The 20,154-nt window shown below is 45.5% G+C and overlaps 1 protein-coding gene across 1 annotated transcript in view; it reads left to right on the forward strand.

Moving 5' to 3' along the window:
* Nucleotides 1–336: 336 nt before the first annotated feature.
* The window catches only part of CD38 (CD38 molecule), a 56,391-nt gene continuing 36,573 nt past the window's right edge, over nt 337–20,154 (forward strand). Inside the window, exons 1-2 of the mRNA XM_040237338.1 lie at nt 337–346; nt 3,007–3,400. Of these exons, the coding sequence (XP_040093272.1) occupies nt 337–346; nt 3,007–3,400 (404 nt within the window). The remainder of the gene's footprint in view (nt 347–3,006; nt 3,401–20,154) is intronic.

Genomic DNA, 20,154 nt, shown 5'->3' on the forward strand with positions numbered 1-20,154 from the left:
GTAGCCATTCCCTACTCCCAGGGATCCCAACCCAGGGGTGGATCCCAACCCAGGGATCGAACCCAGGTGTCCCACATTGCAGGCAGATTCTTTACCATCTGAGCCAGCAGGGAAGCCCTTGGTAATTCTGAGCTCACTCAATCCTCATAACAACCCCGTAAAGTAAGTATGACTACGGTGCCCACTTTACATCTGAAGCACAGAGAGGTCAAGTAACTTACCCCACATTACTCAGCCAAAACTTACACTGATGCCGCTGGAGAGAAGGCTGAAGCAGAACCTTTACAGGAGGCTGAGCAGGTGTTTCTCAAGGTGCTAAGCAGAGGTGGGCATTGCATGTACACAGGTAGGGAGGCAGACAGTCGCTTTGATAATCTCCAGGAAGCAGGTGTGGCTTAAGTGTAAGGTGCAGCTTGGGAAAGGGAGCCAACCAAGGTGTATAAAGTTATACTGTCTGCTCTTTGAGTGTCTGCCAAGTAAGGTCAAGGGCTTCCCAGGTGGCTAAGTGGTAAACAATCCGCCTGCCAATGCAGAAGATGCTGGTTTGATCCCTGGGTGGAGAAGATTCTCCAGAAAAAGGAAATGGCAACCCACTCCAGTGTTCTTGCCTAGAAAAATCCATGGACAGCGGAGCCTGGTGGGCTGCAGTCCATGCGATCTCAAAGAATTGCGACTGAGCAACTGAAAAACAAATAAAGACAAAACGGTGGCTTCTCCCTAGAGATGAGGAGCCTGGCTCCCTCTGCTCAAGAAGTGAACAGTTCAGTTCAGTTCAGTTCAGTCGCGGCCGATTCTTTGAGACCTCATGGACTGTAGCAGCCAGGCTTCCCTGTCCATTCCCTGTCCATTCCCTGGCCCTTCCCTCCCAGAGCTTACTCAAACTCATGTCCACTGAGACAGGGATGCCATCCAACCATCTCATCATCTGTTGTCCCCTTCTCCTGCTGCCCTCAATCTTTCCCAGCATCAGGGTCTTTTCTTCACATCAGGTGGCCAAAGTATTGGCCATTCATTCCTTCCAATGAATATTTAGCACCACAGTTCAAAAGCATCAATTCTTCAGCACTCAGCTTCCTTTACAGTTCAACTCTCACATCCACACATGACCACTGGAAAAACCATAGCCTTGACTAGATGGACCTTTGTTGGCAAAGTAATATCTCTGTTTGTTAATATGCTGTCTAGGTTGGTCATAACTTTTTTTCCAAAGAGCAAGCATCTTGTAATTTCATGGCTGCAATCACCATCTGCAGTGATTTTGGAGCCCCTCAGAATAAAATCTGTCACTGTTTCTACTGTTTCCCCATCTATCTGCCATGAAGTGATGGGACCAGATGCCATGATCTTGTTTTCTGAATGTTGAGCTTTAGGCCAACTTTTTCACTCTCTTCTTTCACTTTCATCAAGAGGCTCTTTAGTTCTTCTTCACTTTCTGCCATAGGGTGGTGTCATTTGCGTATCTGAGGTTATTGATATTTCTCCTGGAAATATTGATTCCAGCTTGTGTTTCTTCCAGCCCCGTGTTTCTCATGATGTACTCTGCATATAAGTTAAATAAGCAGGGTGACAATATACAGCCTTGACACACTCCTTTCCCGATTTGGAACCTGTCTGTTGTACCATGTCCAGTTCTAACTGTTGCTTTTTGACCTGCATACAGAATTCTCAGGAGTCAGGTCAGGTGGTCTGGTGTTCCCATCTCTTTCAGAATTTTCCACAGTTTATTATGATCCACACAGTCAAAGGCTTTGGCATAGTCAATAAAGGAGAAATAGATGTTTTTCTGGAATTTTCTTGCTTTTTCTATGATCCAACACGCATTGGCAGTTTGATCTCTCGTTTCTCTGCCTTTTCTAAATCCAGCTTGAACATCTGGAAGTTCACGGTTCAGGTACTTTTGAAGCCTGGCTTGAATAATTTTGAGCATTACTTTGCTAGTGTGTGAGATGAGTGCAATTGTGCGGTAGTTTGAGCATTCTTTGGCATTGCCTTTCTTTGGGATTGGAATGAAAACTGACCTTTTCCGGTCCTGTGGCCACTGCTGAGTTTTCCAAATTTGCTGGCATATTGAGTGCAGCACTTTCACAGCATCACCTTTTAGGATTTGAACTAGCTCCACTGGAATTCCATCACCTCCACTAGCTTTGTTCATACTGATGCTTCCTAAGGCCCACTTGACTTCACATTCCAGGATGTCTGGCTCTAGGTGAGTGATCATACCATCATGGTTATCTGGGTCATGAAGATCTTTTGGCATAGTTCTTCTGTGTATTTTTGCCAGCTCTTCTTAATATCTTCTGCTTCTGTTAGGTCCATACGATTTCTGTCCTTTAATGTGCCCATCTTTGCATGAAATGTTCCCTTGGGATCTCTAGTTTTCTTGAAGAGATCTCTAGTCTTTCCCGTTCTATTGTTTTCCTCTATTTCTTGGCATTGATCACTGAGGAAGGCTTTCTTATCTCTTCTTGCTATTCTTTGGAATTCTGCATTCAAATGGGTATATCTTTCCTTTTCTCCTTTGCCTTTTACTTCTTTTCACAGCTATTTGTAAGGCCTCTTCAGATAGCCATTTTGCCTTTTTACATTTCTTTTTCTTGGGAATGGTCTTGATCACTGCCTTCTGTACAATGTCATGAACCTCCGTTCATAGTTCTTCAGGCACTCTGCCTATCAGATCTCATTCCTTGAATCTATTTGTCACTTTCACTGTATAACCGTAGGGGTCTTGATTTAGGTCATACCTGAATGGTCTAGAGGTTTTCACTACTTTCTTCAAGTTAAGTCTGAATTTGGCAATAAGGAGCTCATGATCTGAGCCACAGTCAGCTCCCGGTCTTGTTTTTGCTGACTGTATAGAGCTTCTCCATCTTTGGCTGCAAAGAGTATAATCAATCTGATCCAGTCCATTTTAGTTCGTTGATTCCTAAAATGTGAACATTCACTCTTGCCATCTAGGTAGTGAACAGCTGTAGGCTTTTTAAGACCTTGAGATCCTTATTGGTTGAGCGATCGCCACTGAGGCCCTTCGAAGGAGGGGGGAGGAGCGGGAAAGGAAGCGAGAGAAAAGGCGAGCGAGCACTTATCGGGGGAAGTGCAGTTTGAGAACCGGGCTAGCGCTCTCCTCCCCGGCCGCTCGGACTCCAGCGGCCTCTTCTACAAGCTGGTCCGGGAGACCCTCATCGGACCCCACGGCCGACTGCTGCACGCAGAGAATGAAGCTTTGCTACTGCCTTCTTCTGTGCTTCCTGGTGGCGGGGATCACCGGGGGGGCTATCGGAATCTACAAGTGGTACCACTCCGGGCTCAACAGGTGGCACGGGACAGGCAGCACCGCCGATTTTCAGAAAATCATCCAGGAGCGATGCGACACCTACCCCCAGCAGATCTGGTCGTATTTCAGGTGAGTGGGCGTCTTAGGCGCCCTGCGGGGCTCCACGCGGGGTGGGGACGGCGCTCGGCGGGACGCGCTGGGCACAGCTGGGCACAGCTGGACGCCGCGCGCCGAACAGCAACTGTCTGGATTTGCTGGCAACAAGGCGTCCACTGTCCCGAGTCAGCTGAGAGCCTGCCGGCCGGTGCCGCGTAGGCAGTCCGCGCGCCACTCGCTAGAGGTGCGGGCAGTCGTGGTCCCAGGGAGCCCGCCGGGAGCGCGCGGCTCCTGGCGCGTCCTCTCGGCGGGTGGAACTTGTTCGAGACGCCCTGAGCCTGGCCTTCCATTTGGGGCCGCAGCCCCACTGGGCGCCCACCGCCCAGCGACTGGTTCGGAAAGTCAGCGGGAGGCCGGTGAGTTGCTGGCATTATCTACTTTTCGCGGGGTTTCTGTTCGCCAACTCTTGCCTCCCAAGTCCCCGGAGTGTTGCAGATAACACTGTATTAAGTGGTTTTCGGAGCCTGGGGTCGGGGGAGGACAGTGTCTGGGGGGCCGGATCACCGACATTCATTTCATTCATTAATATACCAGCCCCGAGAGTCTCCTTGTGCGCCCTGAAATAAATGTGACCAGAGCTCCCAGTAACGACAGAAAACAAAGTAACAGCAAGGTTAAAAATTAAGATTCTAACAGCCGCAAAAGCGCATCTGATTTTGAGTCTGTAGGGACCCTGGAAACACCCAGTCTATGGAAACTTTTGTGAAGGTTTCTCCGGCCCTATCCCAGCTAGCCACTAATCTCTCCCCAAAGTGAACCCATTTCCTGACTTCCATTACCAGGGCTTAGGGGCTTCCCTTGTAGCTTACTTGGTAAAGAGTCTGCCTGCAATGCAGAAGACTTGGGTTCGATCCCTGGGTCAGGAAGATCCCCTGGAGAAGGAAATGGCAACCCACTCCGATATTCTTGCCTGGAGAATCCCATGGACAGAGGAGCCTGACAGGCTACAGTCCATTGGGTTGCAAAGAGTCGTACACGACTGAGCATCTTTCACTGTTTCACGCGGAAAACTCAGTTTTGAAATTGTACATGAAGTAAAATAAGCTGGGAAGTAAAAAGGTGCTGGCTGGTTGCCTTTTCCAGGCTGCCAAAGGCAGGCAGGCTAGCCGCGATATCCACCTGTGTGATTCAAATCAGTTCTGCCTCCAAACACACCTGACCCCCGGCTGGGGACAGAGGAAATGGGCAGAGAGACCCCCCGCATTCCTGCCCCCCAGCCTCCCTGCGGGTGCCCATGAGTTCAGGATCTAGCGCAGCCAATGAAGTTTCTTATTTGCAAATTGTTCTAGTCCAAAGATTGCCATGGTCTCAAATGTTTTGCTTACAATTAGTTAATTGAGAGAAAATGTAGAAGTTGAGCCATTCCTTTAGATTTCAATTAACGTATCAATTAAATCAAGTGATGTGCTGTGCTTAGTCGCTCATTCATGTCCGACCTTTTGCAGCCCCACGGACTGTAGCCCACCAGGCTCCCCTGTCCATGGGGATTCTTCAAGTAAGAATACTGGAGTGGGTTGCCATGCCTTCCTCCAGAGGATCTTCCCAACCCAGGGATTGAACCCAGGTCTCCCACATTGCAGGCAGATTCTTTACCATCTGAGCCATCAGGAAAGCCCGTGAATATAAGAGTGCGTAGCCTATCCCTTCTCCAGGGGATCTTTCCCACCCAAGAATCAAACCAGGGTCTCCTGCATTGCAGGCAGATTCTTTACCAGCTGAGTTGCCCTGGAAGCTCAAATCAAGTGATATGCAATCTGAAATGGTAATCATAAAAGCGATCATTTTATTTTCACTTAATTTAATAGTCTTTAAATTGCTATTGTTTGATCATCTTTAGGACATTCACATCCATATAGCAAGCAAGATGCCATAGAGACCAGGTGGCTTTTTAGTGCTTGTCAGGACGCCTACTCAATGTTAAATACACACTCAGTATTCAAAACACACAATATCAAAAAGACACATCCGTTGGCGAATGTATATGTATATATATATATATTTAAAATATTAATGGGGATATCTCCTGTTACTATTTTTTGAACATCTTTCCAGATATCTCACAATACACATACACACACACCTTGTATAAACAGGTTAATAATTAATCTGGTACTTCCTGTGTGCCAGGCACTTAAAAACTGTCAAACCATTTAGCCTTTTCATAACAATCTGAGGCATTACTAGTGCTATATCCATGTTACATATAAGCAAACTGAATTGGAGAGTTTGAGCAAACTGCCCCAAATTTGGCTCCAGAAACTGAACTCTTAACACTCTGCTACCTATGTAGGTTCTGTAGGTAGAGGGACCATAATGCATTGACTGTGTCTGGAACTTTTTGGAAAGAAAGAGGACACTATTAATAATTACGCTGGGCTTAAACAGAGCATATGGTCACTTTATCCTTGGGTAGTTTAAGAGCAGGAACTCTGCCCACTGGGTTCAAATCCCAACTCTGTCACAGCATAACTCTGGGCAAATTACTTTCTTTGAGCTTCAGTGTTCTCAGCTGTGAAATGGAAGGCAGTGCCTACCACGTGGGGGGAATGATGAGAATAACGAGGAAAGATCCTGATGTATTTTAAACGTTCAACATGCTATTTTTGAGGGAAGTGCAATATCACAGACATCTTTCAATGATAATAAACATGGACCAAGGCCAACATCAAAACAGATGTTCCTTTGCTGTAATCGGCCTAAAGGTGACCTCTAAAAACCGTTTGCTGTTGGTGCAGGACTTTCAGAGCTCATGGTCAGATCAACCCATACATGAGTTCTCCTGGCCACACTGAAATGATCTTCACTGAAAAAGAACAGATTATTCCTAAATCAGAAGAGGAAGTTGCACAAAAGAAAAAGATATCCCAGAAGAAACTGAAAAAACAAAACTTATGGCCTGGGAATAAATGCCACCAAAAAAAAAAAAAAAAAATCCAAATAAAAGTGAAAGCAAAAAACAAAAAAAGTAGGTGCCTAAGATTAGATTTATTTAAATCACAATCCACTAAATCAATCCTCCAATGATGAAAAATTTTTTCTACTGTAATTATCATTATTATTTTTAAGTTTATAATTGGTCCCAGAGATGTTTCAGTGTCATTACACAGAGGTTGTGCAGGTTAAGTCGCTTCAGTCATAACCGACTCTTTTGTGACCACGTGGACTGTAGCCCGCCAAGCTCCTTTGTCCATGGGATTCTTCAGGCAAGAATACTGGACTGGATTTCCATGCCCTCCTATAGGGGATCTTAAGGACACAGGGATCAAACCCCATCTCTTATGTCTCCTGCATTGGAAGGCAGGTTCCTTACTACTAGCACCATCTAACAGCTAATAGTATTCTGTAGGGTGGATGTAAATATTTCGTGTGTGTGTGTGTGTGTGTGTGTGTGTGTGTCGCTCAGTCCTGTCTGACTCTTTGCCACCCCATGGACTATAGCCTGCCAGGCTCCACTGTCCATGGGATTTTCCAGGGAAGAATACTGGAGTGGGTTGCCATTTCCTTTTCCAGGGGATCTTCCCAATCAAGGACTCGAACCCAGGTCTCCTGCATTGCAGGCAGATTCTTTACTCTCTGAGCCACTTGGGAAGCCACCATTCTGCAGGGTGGATGTAGATATAATACAGGAGTGAAGGACAAAGTGCCCACTCTCATGAAGCTACCATGCTGGTTGCGGAGAAGCATGCTGCAATGAATATTTTTGTCAAATACATAATTTCTGTTATATATATTATGTTATATATATATATATATTGTTGTTTTATATATATATATAGCTACCCAGGTGTCTCAGCGGTAAAGAATCTATCTACAATGCAGGAGACACAGGAGACAAAGGTTTGATCCCTGGGTCAGAAAGATCTCTGCGAGGAGGAAATGGCAACCCACTCCAGTATCTTTACTTGGAGCTTCCCAAGGACAGAGAAGCCTGGGGCCCTACAATCCATAGGGTTGTAAAGAGTCGAACACGACTTAGAGACTAAACAACAACATATATTTGTGTACGTATGGGAGTGTTTCTATAGGATAGATTTACTGAGCCAAAGGGAGTATTATGCATATTTTAAAATCTGATAAATATTTCTGAATTCCCTCCAAAGTAGCTGTATCATTTTATACTCCCATCACCATCCATCAGAGGTCATACTTTCCCACAGTCTTGTCGTTGCTGACTAGAACAACAGTAGCAACTAGAACAACAATAGCAACTAATTGTTCCCTGACTGTTGATGATTCTTAGCATATTGTGTATGGTTATTGGTCCCAGGGATGGGGGAGCCTGGTGGGCTGCCATCTATGGGGTCGCACAGAGTCGGACACGACTGAAGTGACTTAGCAGCAGCAGCAGCAACAGCAGCATTGGTCATTTATAATTTTTTCCTGTGAGTTTCCTATTCAGATCCTTGTTAATTTCTATTGAGTTGCTTGTTTATTTCTTTCTATGAAAATTCTTCATATATTGTAGATTATATATGTGATGTTTTCTTTCTCTCTGTCTATTTTTCTTGTAGCCCTTCTACTTTCTGTTCCCCCAGAGACTTTAACTTCAAGGTCATGGGGTCATGGCTCTTTGATTAATAACTTCCTCGTTCTATGTTGTTGAAAGTCTAGCATGCTATTTCCCTTGTAGTCATACCCTCTTTTCCCTGATGAAAGCTGAGACCATTTCTGCAATCCTCCTTTGCATCCATCTCTTGCCTAGACTACTCTCTCCTGCCTTGGTCATTTATAGTGGGCCAAAGCAGCAATTTATGCGAACTGTTCAACTTGGTATTTCTACTCTGATCTAGCTCTTCTTATCCCTGCAGTACTTTATTCAAACTATGTCTAACATATAAAAATGTGATAAGTAATATCATGCAAAACAAAACCATCATAAAAATTATGAGTCTAATAATTGCAGCTATGTAAAATTGGGTCTCGAGGAAGACAGAATATGGCAGTGCTAGGTAAAGGGACTTGTTAGGCACTGATAATTATTACTCCCCTGCCATCAGTAGACTTATGGTAGGTCTCTTCCCTTATTACTCTTCAGTTTCAAATGATCTGTAATTGGTATCTTGCTTATCTATTACCATGTAACAAACCACCCCCAAACTTAGTGTCTTAAAACATAAACATAAGCCATTGTACTGTTTTGCATGACTCTGAGGATTGATGGGGCTTAGCTAGGTGGTTCTTCTGTTCCTCGTGATGTCGGCTGGGGCTGAAGTCACTGGGGGGCTTAACTAAGCTGGAGCATCCCAAACAGCACAGACATCACTTCCATGAATGGCACAGTGGCGGAGTCAGCTGAAAGGCTGGTGTCAGCCGGAATGCTGGAAATGCTGAGTTTCTTCTTCTCCATGATGTCTCAGAGCCTTCCAGTCACACCTCTGAAGTCTTGACCCTGTGAATGTGTTTTATTAGCAGCACCCTGGATGTGATCATTGCCTTGAGGCCATTTCTTGCTTTGAAATTCTTTTACTAGGAAAGACTGGGAATGAAAAGCAGTTTTATTTCAAACCTAACAAATCTTGACTTGGAAATGCTTGCTCTTGAATCTACTTAGAAATGAATAGTTCTCTTTTGGTTTATTTCTTTCTTTCTCCCTGAATCTTTCTCACAGACAGATGGAAGAAATGAGTTGGCACTGCCAGCATTCTGCCTGGAAATCTCCATGGCCAAAACCCTAAGGTCACTAGGTCTGTTTCTATTAGTTCCATTGTGGCAGGTGACAGGTCTTCAGAGCACAGATTTCATTTCCCCAGCCTCCAATAACAATTTCTGTCCTGCCTGTTCAGCCTTCACAAACAGGCTTCTTGAGGCCTTTCTATTAATAACTGTAGCTTGTCACCCAGTGCTAAATGCTAAAGCCACGTTGTAATCAGGAAGAGAGAGAGACAGAGACAGAGAGATAGTGACAGAGGCAGAGAAAGAGAGAGAAATTGCTCATTTAACATATTATTGACCAGAGACACGTCAATGTGCTTTTAAGAGTGATACAATTAACATCACCGTACTAAGATGTTAGAGCTAAAAATTGATCAAGGGTTCCTCATACACCTTGTGGTTGTTATCATTCACATTTTGCTCCATTAGGTTTTTGTTCCAACCTTATGTATATCATCAGCAAGTTTATTACCATAAAATTTTTTAAAAGGACACATCATGAAATTTTAAGTGAAGAGGCATTTTTCGGTGAATTTTATGCAGATACTTTCTCTGATTGTCCAAGCAACATAAATACTAGGATCTCAGAAGATGATAGTTCTTCAGAATATACTTCTGATTCAGATGATGTGACTATTAGGCCAACAAAAAGAATAAAATCCTTTGTGATTCAATATTCACTTGCATAACAAATCGTTGGCCATAGGCATTAGTTTCTGCAAAAATCCTCCAGTCAATAATGTTTGAGGAATTGGCTCACGTGATTTGGTGCCTGACAGGGCAAAATCTTCAGGGTGGGCAGGCAGGCTAGAGATCCAGGGAAGAGCTGATGCTGCAGCTCTAATCTGAAGGCCTCTGCTGGCAGAATTCCCTTTTCCCTGGGGGAAGTCAGTCTTTTTCTTAAGGCTTTCAGCTCACTGAATGAGGCCCACACAGACCGTGGATGGTCACCTGCTTTACTCAGAGGGCATCCATTTAAATGCAACATGCATCCAGATGCATCTGACTAAATCTCTGGGTACCACGGGCTACAAGCTGACACAGAAAAGGAGCCATTGTACACATGTTGGACTGCAAGGAGGTCCAACCAGTCCATCCTAAAGGAAATCAGTCCTGAGTATTCATTGGAAGGACTGATGTTGAAGCTGAAACTCCAATACTTTGGCCACTTGATGTGAAGAGCTGACTCATTGGAAAAGACCCTGATGCTGGGAAAGATTGAAGGCGGGAGGAGAAGGGGATGACAGAGGATAAGATGGTTGGATGGCATCACCGACTCAATGGACATGGGTTTGGGTGGACTCTGGGAGTTGGTGATGGACAGGGAGGCCTGTCGTGCTGCAGTCCATGGGGTCGCAAAGAGTCGGACACGACTGAGCGACTGAACTGGACTGAACATGTGTTTTAGGTTTCCCTTAGGCCATGCCTCTCTTCCAGGTGTGCTTTCTGTTTTGGTTATCTTTTGGTGCATAAAAAATTACCCTAACACATAGGGACTTAAAGCCTCAGCCATTTGTTATCTTTCCCATTTGAGTGGCTTGTCTGGGATCAGCTGGATGGCCTGCTTCACATGGTGCCAGCTGGGGCTGTACTCATGTGAGTGACTGACTTGGCTGGAATATCCAAAAGATATTCCAAGATGGTGCCATGGCACGTGGTGTCAGCTGGGGTGGTGGCCTTGCTTTCTCTATTTTTCTCAGGGCCCCTCTTCACCTCATGGTGTCACCATACGATCTCTTTGTGGTGCAGCTGGATTTCTTCCAAGTTCCCAAACTTTCAGAAGAGCCCTTCCTAAAGCTTTAGAGCCGTAACCAGCACAGCATCACTTCCACACTGGTCAAGTCGCCCCTTCAACCCAGATTCGGGAGGCAGAGAAACAACACTGCCCACCCCATGCCAGGAGTGACGGAGGTATTGTGGGCAGCTGTACTGTTTGTGTATCTTTATGTTAGCTTTTAAATGTTCTTTATCATCTCTTTTGTTCTTCTGTTACATCTCTTTCTACTTTATTGCTTTAAAAAAAAAAACTAGATTTTAAAATGTTAAAAATCTAGCAGATGCTTCATGAAATATACGGTCATTTAGTCTAGAGACATTCTGTTGAGGGATATATCTTGAGGATCTAAAAAAGTGCCTGGGATATAATAAGCAAAAATATTTAGCTGGATTAAATGAGTGATGTACAAGCTAGCAGGGGCTACAGGTGGCTCAGTGGCGAAGAATCCGCCTAGAATGCAGAAGACATGGGCTGGATCCTGTTCTGGGAAGATTCCCCTGGAGAAGAAAATAGCAACCCTCTCCAGTATTCCTGCCTGGGAAATCCCATGGACAGAGGAGCCTGGTGGGCTACAGTCCATGGGGTTGCAAAAGAGTTAGACATGACTTAGTGACTAAATAACAACAATATATAAGCCAGTATATTACAAATAATAGAAATGAACAAAATCATAATAAAGGATTATTTTTGTCCCTGTCCTGAGACAAGCTAGGGTCCTGGCTGGGGGCCTTGTTTGCTTGCTCACGCTGCCGTGTCCAACTTTTTGTGACCCTGTGGACTGTAGCCCACCAGGCTCCTCTGTCCATGGGATTTTTCAGGCAAGACTACTGGAGTTGGTTGCCATTCCCCTTGGATGGAGAGGGGCTGTTTAATTCATCTCTGCATTCCCTGTGGTCCAGCATGTCCTTCATCACTTTATAGAGTCTTAATCCGTGCTTACTGAATTGAACCTGCTGAAGTCCACACCGTGCTTGTTGATACATAAGCAATGAGAGCCTTAATCAGAGAAGATTCTTCTTTGATCTTTTCCCAACTGCTAATGATCCCTTCTGTGACCGCATCCACTGTCTTTTCTGATGCCTTTATCTCTAGTTCATCATTTGTTTTAGCTTCTCTTTCCTTTTCAAAATTTCCAATAAGATTTCTCAGGGCCAGCGCTTCATTTTTACTTCCCCATGCCTCCCATTTTAATGACTTTAGCATTTCTTCAACTTCCACTTCCCATAAAATGTATGAGCAAAAAACTGTACCCAATAGCAGATTCATACAAACTCTTAGTTAAGGCTTCTGTGTATGTGTGTGTGTAGCTGGGGCGAGACATGGAGGATTCAGGAAGGAAGAGAACATGAGTCCTGCTCTCTGGGTCCTGCAAGGCAGGTTTAGGAGGACTGGCCTGGAAACAGTAACGCGGGACAGTGCGATGTTCAGCAGCTAAGAGGGTTGTACCCAGACAAGAGGGGCCCTGAGCAGGGAGGGGCCACTTCTCTGCTATTAGCCCTTTGCTGGATTCTCCAGGGCCGTGTGGGATGTACTCAGGTACCCATCAAACGAGAAAATATCGGTACATGAATTGCCATGTACCAAAGGTCACAGCAGCACCACCAAGATTCAGCAAACTGAACCCACCTGGAGCAGCTGAATCAGGAAGGGCTTGACGAAAGAGGTCATGCATGAAGTCTTCCCTTAACGGTAGGGTTTCCACAAAAGGCTGTTTCCAAGAGTGTGTATTCACCCTGGTGAACAAAGTCTGGGAGACAGATAAGATGCCACTGCTTGCGGCAGATTGGCCAATCCGTGGACCAAAACTCTTTGACGGCTGTGGGCCCTCGCGAGGATCTCGCTGGTTAGAGGGTCATGTCGGCCCGTGTACAACCTGAACTTTCTCAGCACACGAGACTGTGAGAGGGTGACCGTCCTTGCATGGGACAGAATGGCCATGTGGTTTTCCTTTGCGGTGATGGAACAGCCACCTGCTCATCGTCCTTCTTCCCAGTTAGACCCTGAACTTTATCAGCGCACCACAGGGCCTTGGGTTCACCCGTGCGCTCTCTGTGATTATCAGGCTTCCTTCAAGCCTATCTTTCCTTCTGGGCTTCTGAGGCTGGGACCAGTGGCCAGAGAGTCTCAGGTGAGACTGACTGAATTGGAAAGTGAGACAAGGGTCCGAGCTGCTGCTATGGTTACGAAGAGGGAAGTCAAACCCTAGAGCTGAGTTATCTGTGGAAGGAAGGGTGGAGTGGAGTACATATGCAAATAAGCTGAGTGTGGGGCCCATGGGGCTTGGGGTGCTCCCAGGATATCTGGGTAAAGGTAGCTGGGGGTGGGTAGAATCTTCTAGAAGGAGGGGTTAATTGCATGCTCTGGGAGCCCATTAGACAGCTGAGTGAGAGAGGACAGAAACAGAGGAGAGAGAGAAGGAGAGAGGTTGGCCTGGAAGTGACCTCTTTGCTTCTGATGTTGTTCTTAGAAAGGTCGGTGCTGTTTGCAGCTGTCTGCCGCCCAAGCTCCCTCCCTGGTATCATTATTAATAACCCAAGGAAGTGGCCATGAATAAAGAAAACCTTTATTCAGTACTACAATGAGCACTCACGGCCTCTCTGCTTCCTCCCTTCCTCTTTGGAGGGAAAAACCCCTGGAAAACAGCTGCCAAAAGCCTGTTTAGAAATTTCGAGGGGATAAAGATTGGGAATCCATGTGTGTGGGCTGTCTGCAGCCACTAGGAGCTTTATCCCGCATCCTTTCGGGGAAGTCTCAGGACACACATTGTAGGGATGGAGCCGAGACAGTTATTATAAATGATTGAGTGATTTCCGACAATTAGAGCTTGCAAGGTAACTTGTGGGGTCCTTGAACAAATAAAGATGACTTGCTCATTGTTCAAAAAGCGGGAGGAAGATTTCCTTTTATTCTGCGGTCTTGAGCTTCCTAGGTGGCACTGGTGGTAAGGAACTTCCCGTCGACGCAGGAGACGTAAGAGACATGGGTTCCATCCCTGGGTCGGGAAGATCCCCTGGAGGAGGGCACAGAGACCCACTCCAGTATTCTTGCCTGGAGAATCCCATGGACAGAGGAGCCTGGCAGGGTGCAGTCCATGGGGTCGCACAGAGTCAGACATGTTGGTTTATCATTATTATTTTATGTGATTTTTTTTGCTGTGCTGGGTCTTGGTTGCTACACATGGGCTTTCTCTAGCTGCAGCCAGAGGAGGCTCCTCTCTAGTTTGGTGCCAGGGCTTCTCGTTGCGGTGGCTTCTCCTGTCAGGGACCATGAGCTCCCGAGTGCTGGCTCAGGAGTTGTGGAAAACGGGTTTAGTTGCCCCCCAGCGTGTGGGATCTTCCCAGACCAAGGATGGAGGTCATTTCTTCTGCATTGGCAGGCGGATTCTTAACCACTGGCCCATCAGGGAAGCCCTGCCAGGTGGTCTTTGCCTGCTCTTGGAAGTCGGGTTGTTACCGAGTCCAAGCTCACCGCAATGAATCCGAGACGAGGCCCTGCAATCAGGACTTTATTTGGGAGGCTGCCGACAGAGAAGATGGCAGGCTAGCACCTCAGAAGAACCATATTGTGAGGCCTGGAAGCCAGGTTCTTTAATGGATCAGAGATGCAGGGAGGTGAGGAAACTAAATAAAAAGACTATTCAGTCCTTACAAATGTTCTCCACAATGGCAAGTCAGGCAGGGGGTTGTGTTAGTTTCACTTCCTTGCAGACCTTCACAGGTGGGCGGCTCAGCTCATCTCCCTGGGGCCGGCCACTGTGCACGCAGATAATAACAAAACAGGCAAGATGAGGGTTCCAGTCACAGAAACAGATCCAGCAGAAATTCAAAATTAACCTTTCCTGGTTGCAGGGTCTCTTTGAGCATGGGGGTTACTGGCAGGGAGAGTTCAGACCCTCACAGGTGCCGGATTTCTCCCCACAACTTGGTACACAGGGAAGGGGTGCCTGACTCCACTGGACCCTCCTGCTGGTGGGCAGAGCGAGGAAGGGTCCTCATAGGCAAGACCCTGCCCCAGGGAGGTGGAGAAGCAGCGGATGGGGAACCATATGTAAGCCAAACTTCAAGGCCCTGGTGCCCCTTCCAGTGTCCTATTGGGCTTCTCTTGTAGAAACACAAAAGCAAAGGTAAAATTTTTAAAAGTTTCCAGACAGCGACTTCAGAGCATTAAACTCTTAAGTGCAGTCGTTCTGAGCCCCGGGCTCTCTGTGACTGTATCAGTGCATGAAGACAATCTTGAAGTTAGTACCCAGCAGAGTGAGGACCGAAACTCATCTCTTTCCACCCTTGGAATCATCAGGCCCATTCAAACGAGGAGGAAACAGAAACAGGGAGTGCTTTTCCCACGGTCGGAGCTGGCTAAATGGTAGAACTGGCTTTTGAACTGACTGTGTAGCCTGGCCCTGTCCCATTCAATGGTTTCCAAAAGAGGGTGTTCTAAGCAAGTCCGAGGCCAGAGGCAACCCGTTCCCAGTGTGTTAGCGTTTCTGCTGTCTCCAGATGGAGGTGTCCTCCTCCATCATCTCAAAGGTGAGTCATTAGGCCGCTGGGTGAGGTCACAGGTCTCCATTTAGTGAGGCAAGGTCCTAATGTTTGTGCTTTGGGACATATTACAAATTTCTGCAGGTGAGGCAGCAGAGTACCACGCCTGTGCTAGTTAACAGCCATAGTCTTTGTGGTTTATCTCACGTCTTGAACCATCATCTCTTGGAACTGGGTCAGGAAGGATGTGGTTCATACCAAGCACACTAATCTTGGGTCCCTGGAAGCCACTCCCGACTGATCACAGCACGTGGAGGTGAGCCTGGGTTCAACCTCAGCCTGCTGTATAGATAGATGCTAGCAGTTGGTTAGAATAGTCCCGAGAGATGATGTCTATTTGTAATTCTGCAGCAGAATCACGTTGCTTATTAGTAGATAAGTGTAAAATATTATTTATTCCACCTGGGGATATTCTTTCCCTTCACTTTCAGATACGGATGCTTAAGTGCACTCAGTTCAGTTCAGTCGCTCAGTCGTGTCTAACTCTTCGAGACCCCATGAATCGCAGCACGCCAGGCCTCCCTGTCCATCACAAACTCCCAGAGTTCACTCAAACTCAGGTCCTTCGAGTCAGTGATGCCATCCAGCCATCTCATCCTCTGTCGTCCCCTCTTCGTCCTGCCCCCAGTGAGGTGGCCAAAGTACTGGAGTTTCAGCTTTAACATCATTCCTTCCAAAGAACACCCAGGACTGATCTCCTTCAGAATGGACTGGTTGGATCTTCTTGCAGTCCAAGGGACTCTCAAGAATCTTCTCCAACACCATGGTTCAAAAGCATCAATTCTTTGGTGCTCAGCTTTCTTCACAGTCCAACTCTCACATCCATACATGACCACTGGAAAAACCATAGCCTTGACTAGACGGACTTTTGTTGGCAAAGTAATGTCTCTGCTTTTGAATATACTATCTAGGTTGGTCATAACTTTCCTTCCAAGGAGTAAGCGTCTTTTAATTTCATGGCTGCAATCACCCATTACTCAATCTCAAAAATTATCAACATCCTGCTATTCTTCTTTAATTTGTCTTCTCACATTTTTTCCCCCTAAGGCAGAGGTCCTCAACTTTTGGGATCTAATGCCAGATAATCTGAAGTGGAGCTGATGTAATAATAAAAGACAAAATGCACAATAAATGTAATTGACTCAAATCGTCCTGAAACCACCCCACTCGCACCCCTGTGCATGGAAAAATTGTCTTCCATGAAACCCGTCCCGAGTGCCAAAAAGTTTGGGGACCATAGCCCTAAAGCACTTTCTTTAAAGCAAATTCCAGACTTCACATTATTTTGTCTGTAAATACTTCAGTCTGAATCTTGAATGAAAAATAACATTTAAAAAATTCAAACCCATGTAATACCATACTCTCATGTAACAAAATAAAGAGCATTTTTTCAGTGTTATCCAATATCCAACTTGCATTCAGTTTTCTATGATTTTCTTAAAAATCATGTAGTTTTATAATTGATTTGTTCAAGTAAAGATTCACTCACTGCATTCAGCCATCTGAAGTATCCTCTAAGTATCTTCAAGAATGGATTATTAGTGTCCTTTAAATTATAATCATTTTTAAGAGCCTGTTACTCTGTTGAAGAGATTTGGTGATTTGCCTTGTAGAATTTCCCACCTGCTGGGTTTGGCTCCTGGTTTTATTTTACGTTCTCCTCTAGTCCCTGTGGGCGGCCCTGGTGGCTCAGATGGTAAAGCATCCGCCTGCAATGCGGGAGACCCTGTTTCGATCCCTGGGTCGGGAAGATCCCCTGGAGAAGGAAATGGCAACCCACTCCAGTATTCTTGCCTGGAAAATTCCATGGACTGAAAAGCCTGGTAGGCTACAGTCCATGGGGTCGCAAAGAGTTGGACACGACTGTGGACACGACTTTTCTCTAGTCCCTGTGGTGAGCGGGCCCAGTCGCTCAGCTGTTTCCAGCTCTTTGTGACCCCATGGACTGTAGTCCATCAGGCTCCTCCACCCATGGGATTTTCCAGACAAGAACACTGGAGTGGGTTGCCGTGCCCTCCTCCAGGGGATCTTCTGGACTCAGGGATTGAACCCACGCCTCTTACATCTCCTGCCCCTGTATGATCTGCAGACAGAGAGCTAGCTTAGAGTCAGATTAGATTTGGGAGTGGTCAGGAATGCTTCATAGAGGGAGCTGTAGAATTCCTTGGGCATCACCTCAGGAGACACATAATGTCACGTTGTCTTTCATTTAGGGGCGTTAACAAAATTGGCCATTAACCGCCTATTTCATTCATTATAAAGTTCCACAACAACTTTTCATTGAATTAGTTTAGCAGCATTTGATGATTGTTGCCAAGATTGATTATTTCCATACTGCTACTGCTAAGCCGCTTCAGTCGTGTCCGACTCTGTGTGACCCCATAGACGGCAGCCCACCAGGCTCCCCCGTCCCTCGGATTCTCCAGGCAAGAACACTGGAGTGGGTTGCCATTTCCTTCTCCAGTGCAGGAAAGTGAAAAGTGAAAGTGAAGTCGCTCAGTCGTGTCTGACTCTTAGTGACCCCATGGACTGCAGCCTACCAGGCTCCTCCATCCATGGGATTTTCCAGGCAAGAGTACTGGAGTGGGGTGCCATTGCCTTCTCCAGATTATTTCCATAGGAGCTGTAAAATGGATGTTTCCTTTCTTTTCTGTCAAAATGCTTTTACTTAGATCCATAAAAAATGTCCTATTTACTGTTCATCTTGGATCCTAACAGCATTAACATAATCATGTACTTTATTTCATATGTATATATGAAATAATTAAATAATTATATGTATATTATTGTTATTAGCAAAATGTTTAAATAGTGTTATGATTCTTTTGGTCCTTAGGATATAGGCTGCATCCCACTAGTGATGAATAGTGATATATAGACTGATGAATAGTGGTGTACAACTGTCTGACACCGTATTAAAGGGACCCCTCTGATTGCTGGGTTGAGAATAGATTGTAGGAAGGATCATGGAAGCCATGCAGAAGTTCCTGTAGTTGCTCAGGTGAGAAGTGATTGCAGATTTGGTCTTGATGGATGGGGGTGAGAAGGGGACATATTCTGGATATATTCTGAAAACAGATTTCATGTGATTTGCTATGGGCTTGAATATAGGATGCTAGAAAAAAAAGAATAAAAATAATAAAACTCTGAGGTTTGTGGGCTGAGTTACCAGAAAAAGGCATTTCTCTATATTAACAAGGGAAAGACTGGGTGAAGCAAGTTGGGCCAGGAACCACCAGTTTGGTTCCGTACATATTAGCTTTGTCCATTGCCACTGAAGTCCAGACACTGAATAAGACGCTGGCTGCTATGAGTGAGGGTACTGGGGAGAGTTCTGGGCTGAAGATACGAATGTGAAAGTCAACTGTGCGTAGAAATTCAAGCCGAAGTTTCACGTGGAGGAAGTGTTCATTGTCTTCTTCAAGTGGTTCTGACTGGCTAAACAAGATGAAAGCTGAAAATGGACCAGTGGATCAATGACTCGACAAGATGGGTTTTAGAGGAGCGGTCACGGGGAAAGCCTGTCATAATGGACTGAAGAAGCAGGGAAGAGAGGAACCTGAAATTGTAAATAGTCAGCTCTCCCTAGGAGTCTTGCCGGAGAGGAGAGCAGAAATGACATGGTGATTGGATGGATAAGGGGAGGATCCAAGATGGGAGAAATCGGGGCTAGTCTGAGAGACAGCTTCTTTGAAGTGGACTGAGAAGTTGTCTAAGTAAAGAAATATGTCTAAATTTCTATGGTTTTCCAAGGCCTTTGACAACTGACCTACCAATATCAAACTCAGCAACATTTTTAAAGTGACTCACCTTGGTCGTTTTTACCCAAAACTTCAACTTAGCTTTCACAGGAAAAAAGTTTTTCTTTTTTCATGCATCCAATTTAATGAAAGGGTATAATTAAAGCAAAAAGGATAGGCCTACACCTACTTAAGAATAGGTAAATAAAGAACCAAATGAGTAAAAATGGAAGCTCTTGGGTATCCTAGAAAGTAGCCTAGTAATTGTGTAGAAGGCAAGCAACTTGTATAGGGAGAGTGAAAAATGGTGGTGGTTAACACAGAAACTCAGTTAAATATGGGTCAGCTGGAGTTTCTTTTTTCCTGTTTGCAATGAATGATTTTAGAAATGGTCAGGCATTGCTTTTTCTTTTTTTTTTTTTTTTTTTGCCGTTAAAGATCTTTTCCTTGCCTCAGTTCAGAAAACTACCAAGACAAACTTTTCTTTAAATGAAGTGTGCTGTAAAGATCTGCCTGCAATGTGGGAGACCTGGGTTCGGTCCCTGTTGTTGGGAAGATCCCCTGGAGAAGGAAATGGCAACCCACTCCAGTACTCTTGCCTGGAAAACCCCATGGACAGAGGAGCTTGGTGGGCTACCGTCCATGGGGTCACAAAGAGTCAAGACACGACTGAGCGACTGTCACACACACTCATGGTGTAAAGAACAGATGCCAGATGGTGAGGCTGAAACGTGAAACTGAATGATAGATGAGATCAAGAATTGCTTTCATGTGTGTGTGGAAGGAAACGAGTGATTACATTCACAAGTTTTCATAGTTGATCTGCGTGGAGAGTAGTGATAGCTTATGGTGAACAATGTTGGATTCGTGATCTCCGAAGTTAGCTTCGGGACCAGGGACCAGGCACCAGGCTTGATCACTCAAGAGCTTTTGTGTAGCAAAGTTTTTTCAGGTTAAGAAAAGGCTCAGAGAAAGCTTCTGACATAGACATCAGAAGGGCATGGAGAATGCCCCCCTTGC

Source organism: Oryx dammah, unplaced genomic scaffold (assembly GCF_014754425.2).
Source record: "Oryx dammah isolate SB20612 unplaced genomic scaffold, SCBI_Odam_1.1 HiC_scaffold_3, whole genome shotgun sequence".
NCBI classification, from domain to species: domain Eukaryota; kingdom Metazoa; phylum Chordata; class Mammalia; order Artiodactyla; family Bovidae; genus Oryx; species Oryx dammah.